The 19,028-nt window shown below is 40.4% G+C and overlaps 1 protein-coding gene and 1 pseudogene across 2 annotated transcripts in view; both read left to right on the top strand.

The window, feature by feature from the left end:
- Positions 1-7,997, top strand: part of Commd1 (copper metabolism domain containing 1) — a 118,509-nt gene extending 110,512 nt beyond the window's left edge. The window contains exons 3-4 of the mRNA XM_042691260.1: positions 7,537-7,710; positions 7,943-7,997. Coding sequence (XP_042547194.1) covers positions 7,537-7,644 — 108 coding nt within the window. The 3' untranslated portion in view covers positions 7,645-7,710; positions 7,943-7,997. The remainder of the gene's footprint in view (positions 1-7,536; positions 7,711-7,942) is intronic.
- A 4,110-nt stretch (positions 7,998-12,107) lies between these two features.
- Positions 12,108-13,004, top strand: LOC122117459 (annotated as a pseudogene). Its single transcript, XR_006149166.1, has one exon. The product of XR_006149166.1 is annotated as a prohibitin-like (transcript).
- The last annotated feature ends 6,024 nt before the right edge of the window (positions 13,005-19,028 follow it).

Genomic DNA, 19,028 nt, shown 5'->3' with positions numbered 1-19,028 from the left:
CTTCTGTTTTAGGTTATTTTTTTCAGGTAGCATTCATATGGTTTGTTTCTATCCATGGTTTCAGGCATCCACTGGGGATCTTGGAATATATCCTCTAGGGATAAGAAGGACTAGTGTATTGATTCTGAATCATCCTATTATTCTCACTCGAAAGCTACCCTTCTTGGCAACTTAGTCATGATGAAAATTCTAGTTAGGCTTATCTTTGAAAATTGTATTTGTTGATTATACACTTTGACAGTCTGAAATTTGGTACTAAGTGTATACTTTTTGGTGAATAACAGTCAATAAAGTAGGAAATGAAGAAATACTATGTCTACATAGAATATAATTGAAAATGGCATAAGGGAAGAAGTTAAGGAATAAATATTATATACTCTCCTCTTGCCTAAACCCAGCTACCAGCCAGACAAGAAAGTGACAGATCCTTAAGAGAGCTATGCAGGACATGGAATAAGGCACATAGGGTAGAGAATGTATATGATAAGATAAGTGGAGTTAAGTCAACACAGTTTTCAGGTAACCATAAAATTTTTATTTTGAGGGGCTGGGAAGGTGGCTCAGTGGTAGAGCACTTGCCTTGCATGCCTGAGACCCTGGGTTCGATTCCTCAGCACTACATAAGCAAAAAGAAAAAATCCAGAAGTGGCGCTGTGGCTCAAGTGGTAGAGCGCTAGCCTTGAGCTGAAGAGCTGAGGGACAGCGCCCAGGCCCAGAGTTCAGGGCCCACGACCAGACCCAAAAAATTAAAAAAAAATTTTTATTTTGAATAAACAGTTCCTTAGAAAGGCACATTTATTTGATTTTATTATAAATAGTGCACTAAGTATTTAATAAGTAGTGTCTTTTATTTTCTACTTTTAGCATCTATCACTGTAGTATTACCTTGTAGAAGAATCATTAGGTATGCTTATAGGGCCTGGATATGAAGTTATTTAATGGGAGTTACACACAAAGCAGCTGTTTAGGGTATAGATAAAGAGAGCAAATATTTGCTTAATAGCAGTCTTCTGATATTCTCTATGCTAAGCACCAATTATATTCTGATTCTGCTATAAAATGAATTTTATGTAAGCTTTTAGCATTTAAGTTTGACAAAGAAAACTTTACTACGAAGTGTAGATTAGTTATTCAGAAAAGTTGCTTCTAGGAATATTTGAGGTAACCTTCTCTGGTAGTTAAAGTTGGCTTGGTTTTTTTTCTCTTGTGGTTGATTTGGAAGACAGACCTTGAGGTTCTTTTCTTAGGATTTTATGGCTTTTTTAGCTCCTGTATTTAGAGGGGAAAAATGGGACATTTGTTTTTTATCCTAATTTGGAATACTTATTTATACTCTGGAGCTTAATTCACTGCCTGTCATATCCCCCATGATCACAAGTTATACATTCTTTTCTCTGTGTGTGTGTGTGTGTGTGTGTGTGTGTGTGTGTGTGTGTGTGTGTGTGTGTGTGTGTGTGTGTGTGTGTGTGTGTGTGTGTGTGTGTGTGTGTGTGTGTGTGTGTGTGTGTGTGTGTATGCTAGTACTAGGAGTTGAACTCAGGACCTGAGCGCTGTCCCTTAGCTTTTTCACTTAAGGATGGCACTCTTGAGCTTAAGCTACAACTCCACTTTCCAGCTTTTGGTAGTTAGTTGGAGATAAGAGTCTCATGGAGGAGAGGGAAAGCAGGAGAAAATGAGGGAGGGGGGTAACACTGTTCGAAAAGAAATATACTCATTACCTTACTTATGTAACTATAATCCCCCTGTATATCACCTTTAAAATAAAACAAAATTTAAAAAAAAAAGTCTCATGGGGCTGGGAATGTGGCTTAGTGGTAGAGTACTTACCTAGCATGCATGAAGCCCTGGGTTCAATTCTTCCATACCACATAAACAAAAAACCAGAAGTAGCGCTGTGGCTCAAGTGGTAGAGCACTAGCCTTTTGAAGGACAGTGCCCAAACAGGCCCCATAACCTACAAAAAAAAAAAAAAAAAAAAACTAATAAAGCAAGAATGATGAAAGGGGTGACATTGATCAAGTTGCATTGTGCTTATAACCTACCTTGTGGAACTGAAACCCCTTTGTACAACTACTTAATAAAAGTAATAATAAGCTTAAAAGATCTGATAGAAAAAACAAATTAAACAAGTTATGGTGGCTCAGACATTAAAGTTCACAAGACTCCATATCAACCAGTGGTTGGATGAAGTGACATGAATCTAATCTACAGAAGTGGGATGGAACATAATGGCTGGGCATAGTAATGCACAACTTTCATCCTCAGTGGCCCAGGGAAGCACAAGTAGAAGTAACATAAAAGTAACCAACTCAAACAGGGAATGGAGTATAGAGTACCTACACAGCAAATTTAAGACCTTGAGTTCAAATCCTAGTATAACTAAAAAGAAAGAAAAGAAATGAGAAGAAAAGGAAAGAAAGAACTGATTCTGCAAAGCTAGTATTACCCTGATAGAAACAGAAATACAACAAACTTTGATGACCACGATACAAAAATCTTGAATGAAATACAAACTAAATTCAACAAGATATTAAAAGATCGTATACCATGATCAAGTTGTTTTCATTCTAAGAATTTAAGGATAGTTTAACATACACAAACAGATAAATGGAATATAACACATAGACAGAATAAAGGACAAAATTACATGATCATATCAGTAATTTCAAGGAAAAGCCTTTGACAAAATTCAGCACTCCTTCAGGATAGAAGCACTGAACAAATTTGGCACCTGTGGCTCACATCTCTAGTCCTAGCTACTCAGGAACCTGAGAACTGGATGCTGGATAGTGAGGTTCAAAGCCAGCTGTGTAGGTAAGTCTGAGAGATTCCATATCCAAGTGGTTTAGCATCAGCTATGAGTGAAAAAGCCAGTTCAAGGCCCTAAGTTCAAGCCCTGGTATTAGTGTGCATGTGTGCATGCATGCACCCATGATCATGTGTGCATGCATGCGTGCACACACACACACAATTTAAAATTAAAAAATAAAAGCCTTGAAAAGCCTAGGAAAAAGAGGAACCTATCTCAACATAATAAAGGTTCTTTTTGACAAAACTATAGCCAACATAATACTAAACAGAAAAACAAAATATTTTATCTGAAATCCTCACTCTTATTTAATATAGTGCTTGAATTCTTATTCAGAGCAACAAGATAAGAGAAAGAACTGAAAGTAATACAAGTAGAAAAGGAAGATGTCAAATTATCCCTATTTGTAAGCAATTTCATCCTATAGTTAAGAGAGACCCTAGTGGACTGGGAAGATGGCTCAGTGGTAGAGTGCTTGCCTTGCATGCATGAGGCCCTGGGTTCGATTCTTCAGCACCACATAAGCAGAAAAAGCCAGAAGTGGTACTGTGGCTCAAGTGATAGAGCGCTAGCTTTGAGCTGAAGAGCTGAGGGCCAGTGCCCAGGCCCAGAGTTCAAACACCATGACCAACAACAAAAAAAGTAGTTTTTCTAAATACCAATAACAGATAGGCTAAAAAGAAACCAGGAAAACAATCCAACATAAAATAACCTCAAAATTTTAATTAAAAAAAAAGTTGAGTGCTGGTGCTGGTGGCTCATGCCTGTAATCCTAGCTACTCAGAAGGATCTGAGGATCATGATTCAAAGCCAGCCCAGGCCCGAAAGCCCATAAGACTTTTATCTCCAGTTAACCACCAGAAAACCAGAAGTGGTGCTGTGGCCAAAAGTGATAGAGCACTGGCCTGGAGCAGAAGAGCTCAGGGACAACTCCCAGCCCTAAATTCAAACCCCATGACCAACCAAAAAAAAAAAAAAGGAATAAACCTAATCAAGGGAGGTGACAACTATAGTAAAAACAACTATAAAACAGTGAAGAAAAACAAATGAACAAACAATGGGAAGATCTTCCAGGTTTATAGATCAGAGTTAACATTGTGAAAATGAAAACTATGAATATTACCAAAACTCATTCCTACCAAGTGACACTTTTTAATGGAATAGAAAAAAAATCTACAATTATATGGAGGCACAAAAGACCCTGAAATAACCAAAATGATCCTGAGCAAAAAGACTACACTAAAATATCAAAATACCCTTCTTCAAATTGTACTGCAGAGTTCATAGTTACAAAAATAGCATGGTGTTGGCTCAAAAACATATGTAAGACTGAGGAGGCTGGGCTGGGAAGGTGGCTCAGTGGTAGAGCGCTTGCCTTGCATGCCTGAGGCCCTGGGTTCGATTCCTCAGCACCACATAAACAAAAAGAAAAAAGCCGGAAGTGGCGTTGTGGTTCAAGTGGTAGAGCGCTAGCCTTGAGCTGAAGAGCTGAGGGAAAGCGCCCAGGCCCAGAGTTCAGGCCCCACGACCAGACCCAAAAAAAAAACAAAAAAAACACAAAGCCAGGTGATTTAGTATTGTAATTTTTACTCTGGTAAAAAATGGTTGTAGCATCTCTGGCCAATTTTATATACATATGTTAATCACTGGTAATTATTAGATTCAGTTCTATTATTTTCAAGCCAAATACTAAAAAACGCTTAAAGTCAAGCTAAAGATCTCAGTAAAACTAAATGAAATACATGAGACTTTCAAATCTGAGAACCATTCCTTGTTGAGGGGTACTCAACTGTACTAACGGTGGCTTGAACTCAGGACCTTGCACTTTCACTTGACTTTTTCACTCATGGCTGGTACTATCTAACTTGAGTCATGCCTCCAGTCCACCATTTTGCTAGTAAATTGGAGATAAGAGTGTCTGGAGCCAGGCACAGTGGCTCATACCTATAATCCTAGCTACTCAGGAGGCTGAGATCTGAGAATCACCAGTCAAAGCTAGCCCGGGCAGAAAAGTCCGTGAGACTCTGATCTCCAGTAAAAACCACTAGAAAACCAGAAGTGGCGCTGTGGCTCAAGAGGTAGAGCATTCGCCTTGATCGGAAGAGTGCAGGGACAGCGCCCAGGCCCAGAGTTCAAGCTCCACAACTGACAAAAAAAAAGTGCCTGGGCATTTTCTACACAGACTGGCTTTGAAGAACCATGATCCTCAGATCTCAGCCTCTAGGACAGCTAGAATTACAGGCATGAGCCAATGGTGCTTGACTTGAGACCCAGTCTTAATTTTGACAAAATGCCTAATTGATCATAAATTTGCCTTTCTTTCCAAAAAGGCTAACTCCTTCTATGACTTAAAGTACAGAGAGCTTCCTTTATTACTATTCATTCCTTGTTTAAACTTGTTTTTTTTCCCTTAATTAAATGAAAACTTGGCAGTGTTTCTAAGCTCACTATGAAACTAAACTCCTTTTGTATCCAAATACAGGTTTGAAGGCAGGTTCCTGTAGTCAGGGAAAACCGCCTTTCCTTCCTGTGAAAGCCTTTCATCCAAGAGGTTCCTTCTTTTCATCTGCACCTGTTTCACTTGGGACAGGTTCAGTGCCATCTCCATAGACTTAGTTCAGCAGCTTAGCAACAACAAAGGTGCTTTTTCAAAATCAGCTCTTGGTTTTGTCCTAGCTAATAGCAGAGTGATTCTCGCCCTCTCAGGAGGCTTGCTGGTCTTCCTTTTCCTGACACTTGGAGGATAGGGAACTGCCATATAATCGGGAAGACTCTATTCTCTTAGGTTCTTTCCATAAAGTCTGTGAAATTAACTGAGGAAAGATTGACAGAAAAAGTTTACAGATTTTATCAATGTTTCACGAGTGCTTCACAGGAAAAAAAAAAGAAATCTCATGTCAGTTTTCAGAGACTGGTAAGTGATAAAGTAACTCAGGGTGGTAAACTCTAAGATAAATATATGGAGAAATAATGATTAGGACTGTTTTAGTAAGATGGTGCAGACTCATCTGCTGCTGATTTTTCATCTTCTTTTCCATATAAAATTCCATCAGAGGAGATTGGTTGTGGTCCTTATTTCCCAGAAGTTTCTGTCTTTAATCAGATAAAGAAAACTCCAGGAAGATTTCTCTCTCCTATTGATTCTCAGTTGCGTTCAATGTAAAATAACCCTAATACTAAGTGGAACACTTTGGATTGACTTGTTCAGAACTCCTTCAGTATTTAAAGACGAAAATGTAGGAAAAAGAGTATTAACCTGATGAATTTCCCATCCACAAAGGATTTAGATATGTCATTTGACATGCATGGTCCTTAATTCTATTGTCTAGAAAACAAGGTAGTTAGATTATATGATCTCTAAAGATGCATACTTCCTTAAAATTACTTCATTAATGATCTTGAATATTATCACTGTTGGGTACATACAGTTAGCCCTTGTTGCTAAAGATAGTTGGATTTAGGATTTTGAGGGACGGGATAACGTGGTTCAAAGAGAAATGTACTCATTAGTTTAACTCTGTAACTATAACCCCTCTGTTTATCACCTTTACAATGAAAGAAAGAAAGAAGAGTTTCTGCCACCATACTTTAAAGACCTTATTCTTTGATATCTATATAACCTAGGATTAATTTGCCAAGATATCTTTGCTATCTACCCTACATGGGATTAATTTACCCTGTTGGGTAGCAAGTAAAAAGACTCCAGAAGTGTTGGTTGCTATTTCAAGATCTAATTATCTTTTACCTGTCTGGCTGTTGTTTCACAAGGAACTTGCCATAATTTCTGCCATAACCACAAAATCCAAGTTTAGCCTACTTTACAACCCCATTATTTTACTACAGAGTTCTGTGGACACACAGGGACTTTGGGGTCCACTAATGCTGGAAGTTAAATAGGTGACCTTTTCTGCTTTATCAGACACAGGTTTAGACTTTCTGCGCCCCATAGTTCTCACCTATAAAGTGACAATACTTACTTTAATATAATAGGAATCCGGTGCTGATGGCTCACACCTATAATACTGAAGAAGCTGAGATCTGAGGATCGCAGTTCAAAGCCAATCCAGCAAAGTCCATGAGACTCTTATCTCCAACAAAATACTCAAAAAAAAAACCCAAAACAGGTAGTAGAGCTGTGGATCAAGTGGTAGAGTGTTAGTCTTGAGCAAAAAGGCTCAGGGACAATGCTCAGGCCCTGAGTTCAAACTCCATGACTGGCACCAAAAAAAAAAAAAAATTAGGATCAAATGTGATGATAGATATAGCACAAGCTTCTTGTGTGCCTGATAGGAAAAACAAAAACAAAAAACCAAAAAAGAAACATTGAGGGCCTAGGAAGGTGGCTCAGTGGTAGAGCGCTTGCCTTGCATGCATGAGGCCCTGGGTTCCATTCTCAGCACCACATAAGCAAAAAGAAAAAAAAGCCGGAAGTGGTGCTGTGGCTCAAGTGGTAGAGCGCTAGCCTTGAGCTGAAGAGCTCAGGGACAGGGCCCAAGCCCAGAGTTCAGGCCCCATGCCCGGACCCAAAAAAGAAAAAAGAAAAAAAGAAACATTGAGTATGGTTACTTGAGCAGCTTCATTTAGAAACAATGTGTAGGTTTGCTTTATGTAATAAAGCAACACTTAGATATTAAGATCTGATTACAGCTTACTGGATTGGTTTCCTTAATTATTATGCCTTAATTATTTTTAGGATTCCCCCTAAAATGTCCTTTTATGTTTTACAGGAATCTGAATTTCTTTGTTTGGAATTCGATGAAGTCAAGGTCAACCAAATCCTGAAGAAGCTCTCAGAGGTAGAAGAAAGTATTAGCACACTGATGCAGCCAGCCTAACTCAAGATTAATGTAGGAAGGAGTTGGAGTTGTGGAAATAAAGTTGTTCATGATCACTTTCCACTGGTCTTTTTATTTTTTTTATTTTTTTTAAGTTTTTTTGGGGGTCCGGTCGTGGGGCCTGAACTCTGGGCCTGGGCACTGGTCCCTCAGCTCTTCAGCTCAAGGCTAGCGCTCTACCACTTGCGCCACAGCACCACTTCTGGCTTTTTTCTTTTTGCTTATGTGGTGCTGAGGAATCGAACCCAGGGCCTCATGCATGCAAGGCAAGCGCTCTACTACTGAGCCACCTTCCCAGCCCTCCACTGTCTTTTTAAAATCTTGTTCCCACATTGGTATTAAATCCTTAAATTGAAATATTGCCTGTCTTTGCTTGCTAGGATTTCTTTTATTTTTCCTTTCATTCACACTCGGAGTTGTTCCAGTAGTTAAGCATGTATAAAAACTGTACGGCACTTATAAAAATGCTTAATGGTAGAGGGCTTGTTGAGCATGCATGAAACCCTGGTTCGATTCCTCAATACCACATAAACAGAAAAAGCCAGAAGTGGCTCTGTAGCTCTAGTAGTAGAGTGCTAGCCTTGAGCAAAAGCAGCTCAGGCCCTTAGTTCAAGCCCTAGGACTGCCCCCCCCCAAAAAAAATGCTTAAATTAAAAAATTAGCTAGGCACTACTGGCTCACACCTTTAATCTAGTTATCAAGAGGTTGAGATCAAACGATTGCAATTTGAAGCCAAGCTTGAGCAGAAAAGTCTGTGAGGCTTTTATCTCTGAAATAACTAGCAAAAAGCTGAGATAGAGATGTGGCTCAAATAATAGAATGCCAGCTCTGAGTAAGCAAGCTAAGGGAGACTGGGTTCATACCTCAGCACTAGCAAAAAATAAAATGGAAGTCAATTGCGAGGTGGCTTAGTGCTAAAACAGTCACTTAGCATGCATAAGGCTTTTGGTTCAGCCTCCTGGGTTCAAAATAACAGCAAGTTTTCAAGGCCATATCAGAGACTTAGATCTGTTAGGAACGGGTTGGGTGGAGTCAGTTTAGGAAATTCTTTGCAGGACCTTTGTTCCTGGGAGAGATCTTAGGAATTTGTACATTGATAAATCATGCACAAATTAGAAACTGAGGAGGAAAACATTTTATTGTGCAAATACAGGAAGGAGCCTTCCTGAACTAGGAAATATTTACTGGACCCTGGTAATATGCTTCTGGAACTGATGTAGGAAGTTGACTCAGGTCTACCTAAATTTTGGGAGTCTGGTTTGATATGAGGAGTGAGAATCAAGCTTTTCTGGAGAATAAACTGTCCTCATTACAAAGGGATTCTTCTTTCCTCAAGTTAGGATTGCCAGAAGAGAAAAATGTCTACTTAGGTGGAATGAAGTCTTTGGCCTTAGAAAATTTTACCTGAATTATCAATAAAACTTCTTCCAGAATGTCTTCAATAAAACCTAGTGTAATGAAAACTAGGTCCTAATAGAGAAGTGTGTTAGACAGTTTTCCATCACTGAGAAAAAAATATGTGAGATAACCAGCTTAAAAGAAGTCAAGTCAGGTGCTGGTGGCTTACACTTGTAGTCCTAGCTACTCAGGAGACTGATTGAGACCTGAGGATTGTGGTTTGAAGCCAGCCTATGCAGGAAAGTCTATGAGACTCTTATCTCTAATGACCAAAAATGGTAAGTGGAGCTGTGGCTTAAGTGGTAGAGCACTAGGCTTGAGAAAAAACAAAAACAAAAAAAACTCAGGGACAGCATCCAGGTCCTGAATTCAAGCCCTATAACTGACAAAAAAAAAAAAAGAAGAAGAGGAAGAGGAGGAGGGCTGGGAAGGTGGCTTAGTGATAGAGTGCTTGCCTAGCATGCATGAAGCCCTGAGTTCAATTCTTTAATACCACATAACCAGAAAAAGCCAGAAGTGGCACTATGGCTCAAGTGGTAGAGTGCTAGCCTTGAGCTTTTAAGAGAAGCTCAGGGACAGTGCTCAGCCCTGAGTTCAAGTCCCGGGACTGTCAAAAAAAAAAAAAAAGGAGAAAAGAAGTCAATCACCAGTGGTAAGGTATAATTTTGTGACTGAGGGTTTCAGAAATTTCTTCTGTCCATGCTGAATTCCACTTAACTCCATTGAGCTTGGGCCTGTGGTGAGGCAGAATATGGCGGAGAGCACATGGTAGCACAAACCTACTCACCTCATGGCAGCCAGGAAGCCATGAGAGTCAGAAATAGGAAAGGATCAGGATCCTAGTATTCTCCTCAAGGGCAGTCCCCCAGTGACCTAACTTCTTTCTACCATCTCCCAATCATGCTAGAGGCTGGCAACCAAACCTTCAACACATGGCCTTTCAGGGGACATTTACTATCTAAACCATCATCAGGATGTTTAATATCCTAACTGGAAGTTACCAGACAAGTGAAGAAATTTATCAGCGAGTATGTTGACAATGTGATTCTTTTTTAATAGATTTCTCATCTGATACTGATATTTTAAAACCTTTGTTGCATTTATGTTATAAATTGTTCAGTAAATGTAGTTTCCTTGGTCTCTGGTTATAGCATATGTCAGTTGTCATAGTTTATTCCAGGTCAGGAATAAGGCCTCTTCTGTTAAGCAGTTTCTCTTAAGTCAATTAAGAGACATTTAGGAGCTCTTCCAACACCCAAGCTGAAAATTCTGGATTCTTCTCTGATTAAAACCATCACAGCAGTTAGCAAAAAATGACCCAAAAGTTTTCAGTGTAGTCCTATTAAACCTTCAGAAAACATCTTGAAACAGTACTTTTAAGTAGATCCAAATAAAGTGTGTGGTTTGGAGGAAAAAAAATTTTTTTTGAAGGCAAGCTATCAAAACTTGCTTCCCAGGACTACCACCATGTGATCCAGGAGAATTTAGACAATGTCTCCTACTGTAAAATGGAAGAAATGAATATCTCACCAGATAAATGAAAATCTCACCAGACAGCCTTGGCATTTAACACTGACAGAGTCAGAGCCCATGGAAGTCTGAAGAAACATGGTTTACTTACTGTTAGGGTTGAAATCTGCTTAGGTCATCCCATGGAAGCCATTAACACAAAAGTTAACATGGCTTTAAAATTTTAATTCTCCAAACCCTAGGTCTTTAGAAAAACTACGGTTTAATGTACACTGTTTCCCAAAGGTTGCCAAAGATAGTTCACACATTTAATACTAAACACTTTTGAATGAAAGATGTTTTGGACAGAATATGTTTTATATTTACTGATTTTAATTTATTTTTTTGTAACTACAGGAATGTATGTACATTATTAACTTAGTAAGAACAACAGTTAAATGACCCACCAACCTAACATACAGTGATAACAGAAGGAGGAAGGTTTGGCTTCCCTAGAAGTGGATACATGCCAGATTGATCTTCAGGAAATTGTATTAGGTATAACTATGAGATAATCCTCTTGTGTATTTGAATGTTAACTGTTTTTGTAGTTTCTAGAAATAAGTTGCTTACATGCAACCAGGATATCTCCCTGTTGAGAATGTAAGCCTAGAGGGACCAGGAAGGAAAAACTAGCGTAAGAATCCAAAATACCTCACTGGGTTATCCTCCCTGTGTTCCTTCATTAAAACCATTTTGAGTTCTGGGAAATGTAGGATGAAATAAAAAAATAATCCTCAGCCGTAATCAGGCATTGTAGGGCTTCCCAGGAAGTACTGCTTTAGCAGTAAGCACTATAACTTCAGTCTGTTAGAAACAAGGCAGCCAAGCCAAAAAGTAGCTTCAGAATCAAGTTAGAAAGTAACTACAGACTTCAGTAGTTCCATATGAATAATGAGCAAAGGCTTTGGCCCCACCCTATTCTCAAATCTGGCTTCTAGAGAGAGCTCTGAATCTTTGCTTTATCCGCAAAGGCCTAAAAGCCAATAAAATCGCCTTTTCTTTCCTTAATGTAATTTCTTTTTTCTTTTCCCAGTCTTATTTTAATAATGCAAAAAGAACTAGAGCTTAACTATTCTCCCCCAAATGTATGAAGGGAGTGAAAAATCAAAGGATGACATTCAGTCTCTGAAATCTTGAGTAGCTGACATAATGTCACGCTATTAATTAGTTGAAGTTCTTAAGATAGGAAAATTTCAAGAACAGAATATAAATAGGAATTAAAGGAAAATAAATGCTAAGCAGGTGTCAGAAAATGTTTTCTGAAGTGCACAGTCAATATCTAGACCAGTGAAAAGGGTAAGAATACAGAAGGAATCCTAAGGTCAATGGACCCTAAGATCAATGGTTAGGTACTTTCCTAAGGGAACAGGATACTGTCTCCCATTGTAAGACAAGTTGCTGTGTTTCAGTTCTTAGTCTCCACCTTTATAGGCAAGGTGTATTTTAGATGGTCATTTACCCGTGAAAGGGAGAGCCTAAACAGAACAAAATTAGTGTTAAGCTTAACTCGAATCCCAAAGTTTAAGAAATAGACCTGTTTGGGGGAAAATTAATGTGGAGGTCAGAGTGGAAGCAGATGTGAGTGGGTCCTGCAGAAGGAAACATGGCTGCCCAAAATATCCGAGTCCATTGGCAAGTTTGGCACGGCCCTAGCTGTGGCAGCAGGCGTGGTGAACTCTGCCTTACATAATGTGGACGCTGGGCACAGGGCTGTCATCTTGACCGATTCCGTGGTGTTCAGACATTGTAGTAGGCGGAGGGACTTTCCCATGCCGTGGGTACAGAAACCAATGATCTTGGCCTGCCGCTCTGGGCCAAGTAATGAGCCTGTCATCACCGGGAGCAAAGGTTTGCAGAACGTCAGTATCACACTGCGCAGCCTCTTCCGGCCGGTTGCAAGCCCGCTTCCTCGCATCTGCACTAGCGTCGGAGAGGACTATGATGAGCGTGTGCTGCCATCCATCACCACAGAGATCCTCAAGCCTGTGGTGGCTTGCTCTGATGCCAGAGAACAGATCACCCAGAGAGAGCTGGTCTCGAGGCAGGTGAGCGATGACCTCACAGAGCGAGCAGCAACCTTTGGGCTCATCCTGGATGACGTGGCCCTAACATATCTGACCTTCGGGAAGGAGTTCACAGAAGCAGTGGAAGCCAAACCGGTGGCTCAGCAGGAAGCAGAGAGGGCCAGATTTGTGGTGGAAAAGGCTGAGCAGCAGAAGAAGGGGCCATCATCCCTGCAGAGGGCGACTCCCTGGCCACGGCAGGTGATGGCCTGATTGAGCTGCGCGGAGGACTTTGCATACCAGCTCTCCCGCTCACCGAACATCACTTACCTGCCTTCAGGGCAGTCTGTGCTGCTCCAGCTGCCCAGCGAGGCCTGCCCTGCCTGTACTTCCTTGGGCCAACTAGACCCCAGCCCTTAGGATTCTGAGCAGCATCCCAGAAATCACTGTGAACAATTTAATGATTGACTTAAAATTAAGAAAATAAATCACTTCCAATCTTAAAAAAAAAAAAAAAAGAAATAGACATGTTTTTCTAAATGTGATCAGTTTTCCCTTATATGGTGATGGCTATAATTGTGTCTCATAGCATCACAGTAGCACAGGACTTTGAGCATAGCCATGTTACAAAGGAGCCTGCTTCAACCTGCTTCCTGTCAGATAAGGGGGCCAACTAACATAGTTTCCAAGCTCAGTTCATAAATTATCAGAATAAAATACTAGAGCTGGGCCTAAGCAGATAGTAAAATAGGATTATTGATATTGTGTATTCACCAAGGACTGTGATTCGGCCTTTAGTTTCTCTTTCACTTGCTCTGGACTGGTTTTCTGTTTCAGCAGTAATTAGGCTTTCAGGTTCTGTTGATTTACAGGGTGCAGGTGGAGGAGAGATGAAAAGGGGAAAGCCATGAATTTGATTGATTGCTCAAGTAGAATAAGATGAAACTGTCAGTTTAAAAGATGATAAGCTAAACACAACACTTTTAATGCTATTTTGCTTTATATTAAAGAAATTTTAGATTTATGTGATTTTTGTTTTTTTTTTTAGAACTATAGCTAAAAATTGGCACAGACTCCAAAATAACTGATTTGGAGTCTCTGGTAGGTGCTATTTTAACATCTTGTAAAAAATGAGAGAGACGGATGCTAGTGGCTCATGCCTGTAATCTTAGACTGAAATCTGAGGTTTGAAATTAGAAGCTAACCTGGACAGCAAAGTCTGTGAGAGTCTTCAAACGGCCAGAGGTGGGAGGGTGGCTCAAGTAGGAGAGTGCCAGACTTAAGGGGGTGAGGGAAAAAGCCAAGCACGAGCGTGACTCTGCGTTTAAACCCCCTGGCACCAAGACGAGAAAGAAGGAATAAAAAGCAGGATCTGGATAGGTAGGGCAGAGGACTTGGGCAAGGGCATGTTTAGGAAGAAACTTCAGAGCTTCTAACTTCCATCTTTGCATTCTACCTGTCAGATCTTTCTTTTTTTTTTTTTTTGGGTCCGGTCGTGGGACCTGAACTCTGGGCCTGGGTGCTGTCCCTCAGCACTTCAGCTCAAGGCTAGTGCTCTACCACTTGAGCCACAGCTCCACTTCCGGCTTTTTTCTTTTTGCTTATGTGGTGCTGAGGAATCGAACCCAGGGCCTCAGGCATGCAAGGCAAGCACTCTACCACTGAGCTACCTTCCCAGCCACCTGTCAGATCTTTCAAAAGATTATCCTTTCTCAGTTATTTAGATGATGACAGCTCCTGCAGTAAGGATCTTTGTATATACATAGGACTTCGCATCCTGCCTTCATAGTCCATCTTCCCATATTTGAGGCTACTTTGCTCTTAGTAGAAGCCTGAATTTCTCATTTAGTGTCAACAGAAACAAGCCAAGAAGGCTGTGACCACCGCTACCCCATTAAGGTTTATGGCACCCTAGAAAATAGCAACAATAGACTTAGAAGGATTGTTATTTATAGCAGAAAGCTAATGATGATAATATATAGTGCGATGCATCGATGACTCTTGCCTATAATCCTAGGTACTCAAGAAGCTGAGATTTGAGGATTGAAGTTTGAAGCTAGCCCAGGCAGGAAAGTCCATGAGATTCTTATATCCAATTAATCACAGAAAAAGCTGTGCTGTGGCTCAAATGGTAGCGTGATAGCCTTGAGCAAAAAGAATACAGGGACAATGCACAGGCCCAGAGTTCAAGCCCCAGAATCAGCATAAAAGCACATACACACACATAGAGGATGCTCTTAGTTGATTTTTTTTTGGTTAATAGAGTTTATCATGAAATCCTTTTAACACAAAGCTTTGGATTAAAATCTTTACCAGCTTTAAAAACTGAACCTTTAGCTTACTTCTTTGTGTGATAGCCTAACGTCTTGAAAGCACTCCAACTGTGTCTTTCTTTGTGTTTGCTTAACTTTCCCCACTGCTACCTCAGCACCTATGTGTACCCCTCCTTGTCTTCACACCTGTCTCCCCCAAGACTGCACCCTTCTATGTTCCCACCCCCAGACGCAGTGCTCCTCAATTCTTTTCACATGGGCCTGAGATGAATGGGCACAAAGAGATGTGATGACTGAGTTGAATCTTCATCAAAAATCTGTAGTTTTCATTTAGTGAGGAAAAAGAAAGTAGCAGCAGCAGATCTAGCTTCGAATCACAGCCCTGCATGAGGTTCTTGATCCAAGGCAACTTTCTTTAGTTTTCTCATCTGAAAATAGGGATGGCATATCCAATTCACAAGGAGTAATAGGGAGTAAATAGAATTTATGAGAAAGTTTAAAAGACATCTATCTTTTAGAGACTTAGGAACCAAATAACTGGGTCAAGTGCAGGGTTCTTTACTTACTAATTGTGTAACTTTGAGTAGCTTAATATCTCAGTGCATTCTTTACTTCATTTGTAAAAAAAAAAAACAAAAACAAAAAACCGAGTTGATAATATAATAGTACCCGTCTCAGTAGGCATATTGGGGACCAAAATGAAATAACTGGTTTCTCTTGGAGCGATAACTGGCAGAGTCAAAGGTTTGCTGCTGCTATTATCATCACTGTTAGGAACTGTCTCCTTAGGAAGCTGAAACCAGTAACCATGTGGCAATTTACAAGTAATAAAAAGCAGGAGCCAATTAAGTGCTAAATTGAGTACAGCACAATACAATTGTTGTGAAGAATTTCAGCAAAGAGGTCAGAGGGACCTAGAGACATCAGAAAATTTTTATTATTTTGAGATAGCCTGTGCTATTTGGAATTTGCAGTCTTCCTGTCTCAAAAGCTAGGATTACAAGCAGGTACTACAATGTCTAGCTTGAAAGGGTTTTTGTTTTATTTTTGTGCCAGTACTAGGGCTTCAACTCAGGGTCTCATACTCTTACTTGGCTTTGTGTGTGTATGTGTGTGTGTGTCGGTCATGGGGCCTGAACTCTGGGCCTGGGCACTGTCCCTCAGCTCTTCAGCTCAAGGCTAACACTCTACCACTTGAGCCATAGCCCCACTTCCAGCTTTTTCTGCTTATGTGGTGCCGAGGAATCAAACCCAGGGCCTCATGTATGCAAGGCAAGCAATCTACCACTGAGCCACCTTCCCAGCCCTTGCTTGGCTTTTTTTGCTCAGGGTCAGAGTCCTCTATTTGATCTATACCTCCAGTTTCTGCTTTTTGCTGGTTAAGTCTCAGATTTATCTGCCTAGACTGGCTTCGAACCAAGACTCATGGATCTTAGCCTCCCTCATGAGTAGCTAGTATTGTAGGCATGACACCTGGCTTTTATTTTGTATTTGTATTTTTCTGAAGTGCTGAGGATTGAACATGGGTCTTACACATGCTAGTGAATCCAGTCTTTCAGGAAATTTTAAGCCAAAACTTTAAAAATGGGATAAACTTGAGAAGGATAATGGTATTTTAGGTGGGTTGGAGAAGTCAAATAAATGAAGGAAAAAAATAATACCTTTGGGTCTGTGCGAAAGGAGCACATGTTAGGGATAGTGGGCACCCCTCTTCATAGAAGAGGCCTTTATTTTCCCTTGATGAGATTCTATCCAGCTGCTTGTCAGGTTCAGGTACTTGGTAACAAGTTGTTATAAACGGAAAACTGAGGGAAAAAAATGTTGTGTTCCCATGGAAGACAAACAAGGCCAAACATAGCTGGATAAGAGAGCGTAAGGCTGCCAACCAGTGCGGAACCGCACACCTGAACAAACCCCAAGGCTCCCCTGCTCCCTGCGGAGTTGAGGCCAGCAGCAGTTGGTGCAGCATCCCGAGCAGAGCTGTGGAGCCTTTCTGGCTTGACTGAAAAAGAAAGTGATATCTGTTGTTTTTACAGGAATCTTTTGCCTGTTTTTGAAGAGAATGGTGAAGATTTTTTCTAGAAATGGAAGGGAAAGTGAAGAGAACATAAAGGAACCCTTGTCTTAGCATATTCACATTGTAGGGAATGAGAGCTTTAAAAAATCCACCTTGTCAGGTGTGGTGGCTCACACCTGTAATCCTAGCTACTCAGAAGGCTGAGATCTGGGGATCATGGTTGAAAGCTAGCAGGGAGCAAAAAAAGTCCATGACACTTTTATCTCCAGTGAGCCAGCAAAAAACCAGAAATGGAGGTATCGCTCAAGTGGTGAGGTGCCAGCCTTGAGTTTAAAAAGGGCAAGCAAGAGAGCAAGACATAAATTCAAGTCACACTATTGGCACCAAAAAAACAAAACAAAACAAAAATTGCCCCAAACAGAATTCATTCCTAGAATTAAAAGGAGTGAAAGTTGCTACTTCATACAAAACTGAATTTTGCCCAACAGGTTTTATGTTTATGTCAAGCAGTATTAGCTCAAGAATGGCACAAGTAAGAAGACAGATGAGCCATGTGATATTTTATTTTTCCCTCAGAACTCCCAGGCTCACATAGGTTGGTTGAGATGAGGCTCAAATCTTCTGGGTGCAGATGGGTACTTTCCCTTTTGGCTCCTGCTATACTTAATATATAAACCATAGATAGCAGTCATTTTCTGGATAGTGTACCACCACTTGACATACAGTCTAAAGGGAATTTAGAGAAATCCCCCTCCATATCAAGATGTTAAGAAAAACTAACCAGGTATTTGTGGCTATGAACCAGGTATATTGGGGCTATGAACATTGAGTAGGTTATTAGGGTCACCCAATTACCATGCTGAGACAGAGAGGAAAAGCCAGCCTCTCTTCACCAATGCTGATGGATGTTATTTTAATAAATAGGAAAAGATAAGGCAAAAGTTTTAACAAACAGTACCCTTACTTCCCCTGTACTCAGGGGAGCAATGGAACAAAAAGCTAAGGGAATTTAGTTCGGAATGTCCCTGAGGAGCTGTAGAAATGTTCTCACCTAGGGATCCAACCCTATGAGAATCAACTTTCAACCTCCTTTGGGCAAACAGGTCAGAAACCATTGCTGGAGGGGCAAGACTCAGCAAGTCCCTATTGCCTTGAGTGAGCCCTGGGAGAGATATAGTTACTATGGTAACCGCAACCCATTGGCAGAAACTCAAATGCCACACCTGGATTTGCACCTGGAAATTTAGCCAATTAACTCTGCACAATAGTTAAAACATTGGTTTGATTGAGAGGTGGTTAAACTCATCCTTCCCTTCTGTTCTTTTTTTCATCTCTGGGGAATGATGGAAAATTGCTGGTGCTATTTCTCATCATTATATTACCAGATGCTCAACTACCCAGCAAATTCAAATTAAGCAACTATCTCCAGGTAAATCAAAGATTCCTAAGAAATTAATTTTTTCAGCTATCAAAAGCACCACCATAGTCATAAGTAAATTCAGAACTCCATAAAATTGCTCTTTACAAAGGAGGGGAGAAAGCCATGGTCATTTTAGTGTTTTTCAAGGGATTTAAAGGATCTCGATATGGCCTGATAGCCCACCTTTTCCAGAGTGCCCTGGAGGAGACATATAGGGCTGACAAGAGGCCCAGGCCACAGGAAAAGGAAGAATTGTATTCCAGGAATAAAGTGCCTCCCCTTTCAGGTCAGAACCCTGATGCATTCTTGATTTTGGAGTGGAAGCTTATGGACATTCTGTCCTCAAGAAACTATTTGTTTTGGTTTTAACTTCACATAGGCAATGCACATGTACATTGTCCTTCTCTTTCTTTCTTTCTTTCTTTCTTTCTTTCTTTCTTTCTTTCTTTCTTTCTTTCTTTCTTTCTTTCTTTCTTTCTTTCTTTCTTTTCTTTCTTTCTTTCTTTCTTCCTTTTCTTTCTTCCTTTTCTTTCTTTCTTTTCTTTCTTTCTTCTTTCCTTTCTTTCTTTCTTTCTTTCTTTTTTTTTTGCCAGTCCTGGGTCTTGAACTATTCAGGGCCTGGGCACTGTCCCTGAGCTTCTTTTTGTTCAAGGCGAGCACTCTACAACTTGAGCCACAGTGCCACTTCCATCTCTTTCTGTTTATGTGGTACTGAGGAATCGAATCCAGTTCTTCAGGCATGCTAGGCAAGCACTCTACCA

Source organism: Dipodomys spectabilis, unplaced genomic scaffold (assembly GCF_019054845.1).
Source record: "Dipodomys spectabilis isolate Male_0828 unplaced genomic scaffold, ASM1905484v1 ptg000141l, whole genome shotgun sequence".
Classification (NCBI taxonomy): domain Eukaryota; kingdom Metazoa; phylum Chordata; class Mammalia; order Rodentia; family Heteromyidae; genus Dipodomys; species Dipodomys spectabilis.
This window is presented reverse-complemented; position numbering and strand designations above follow the sequence as displayed.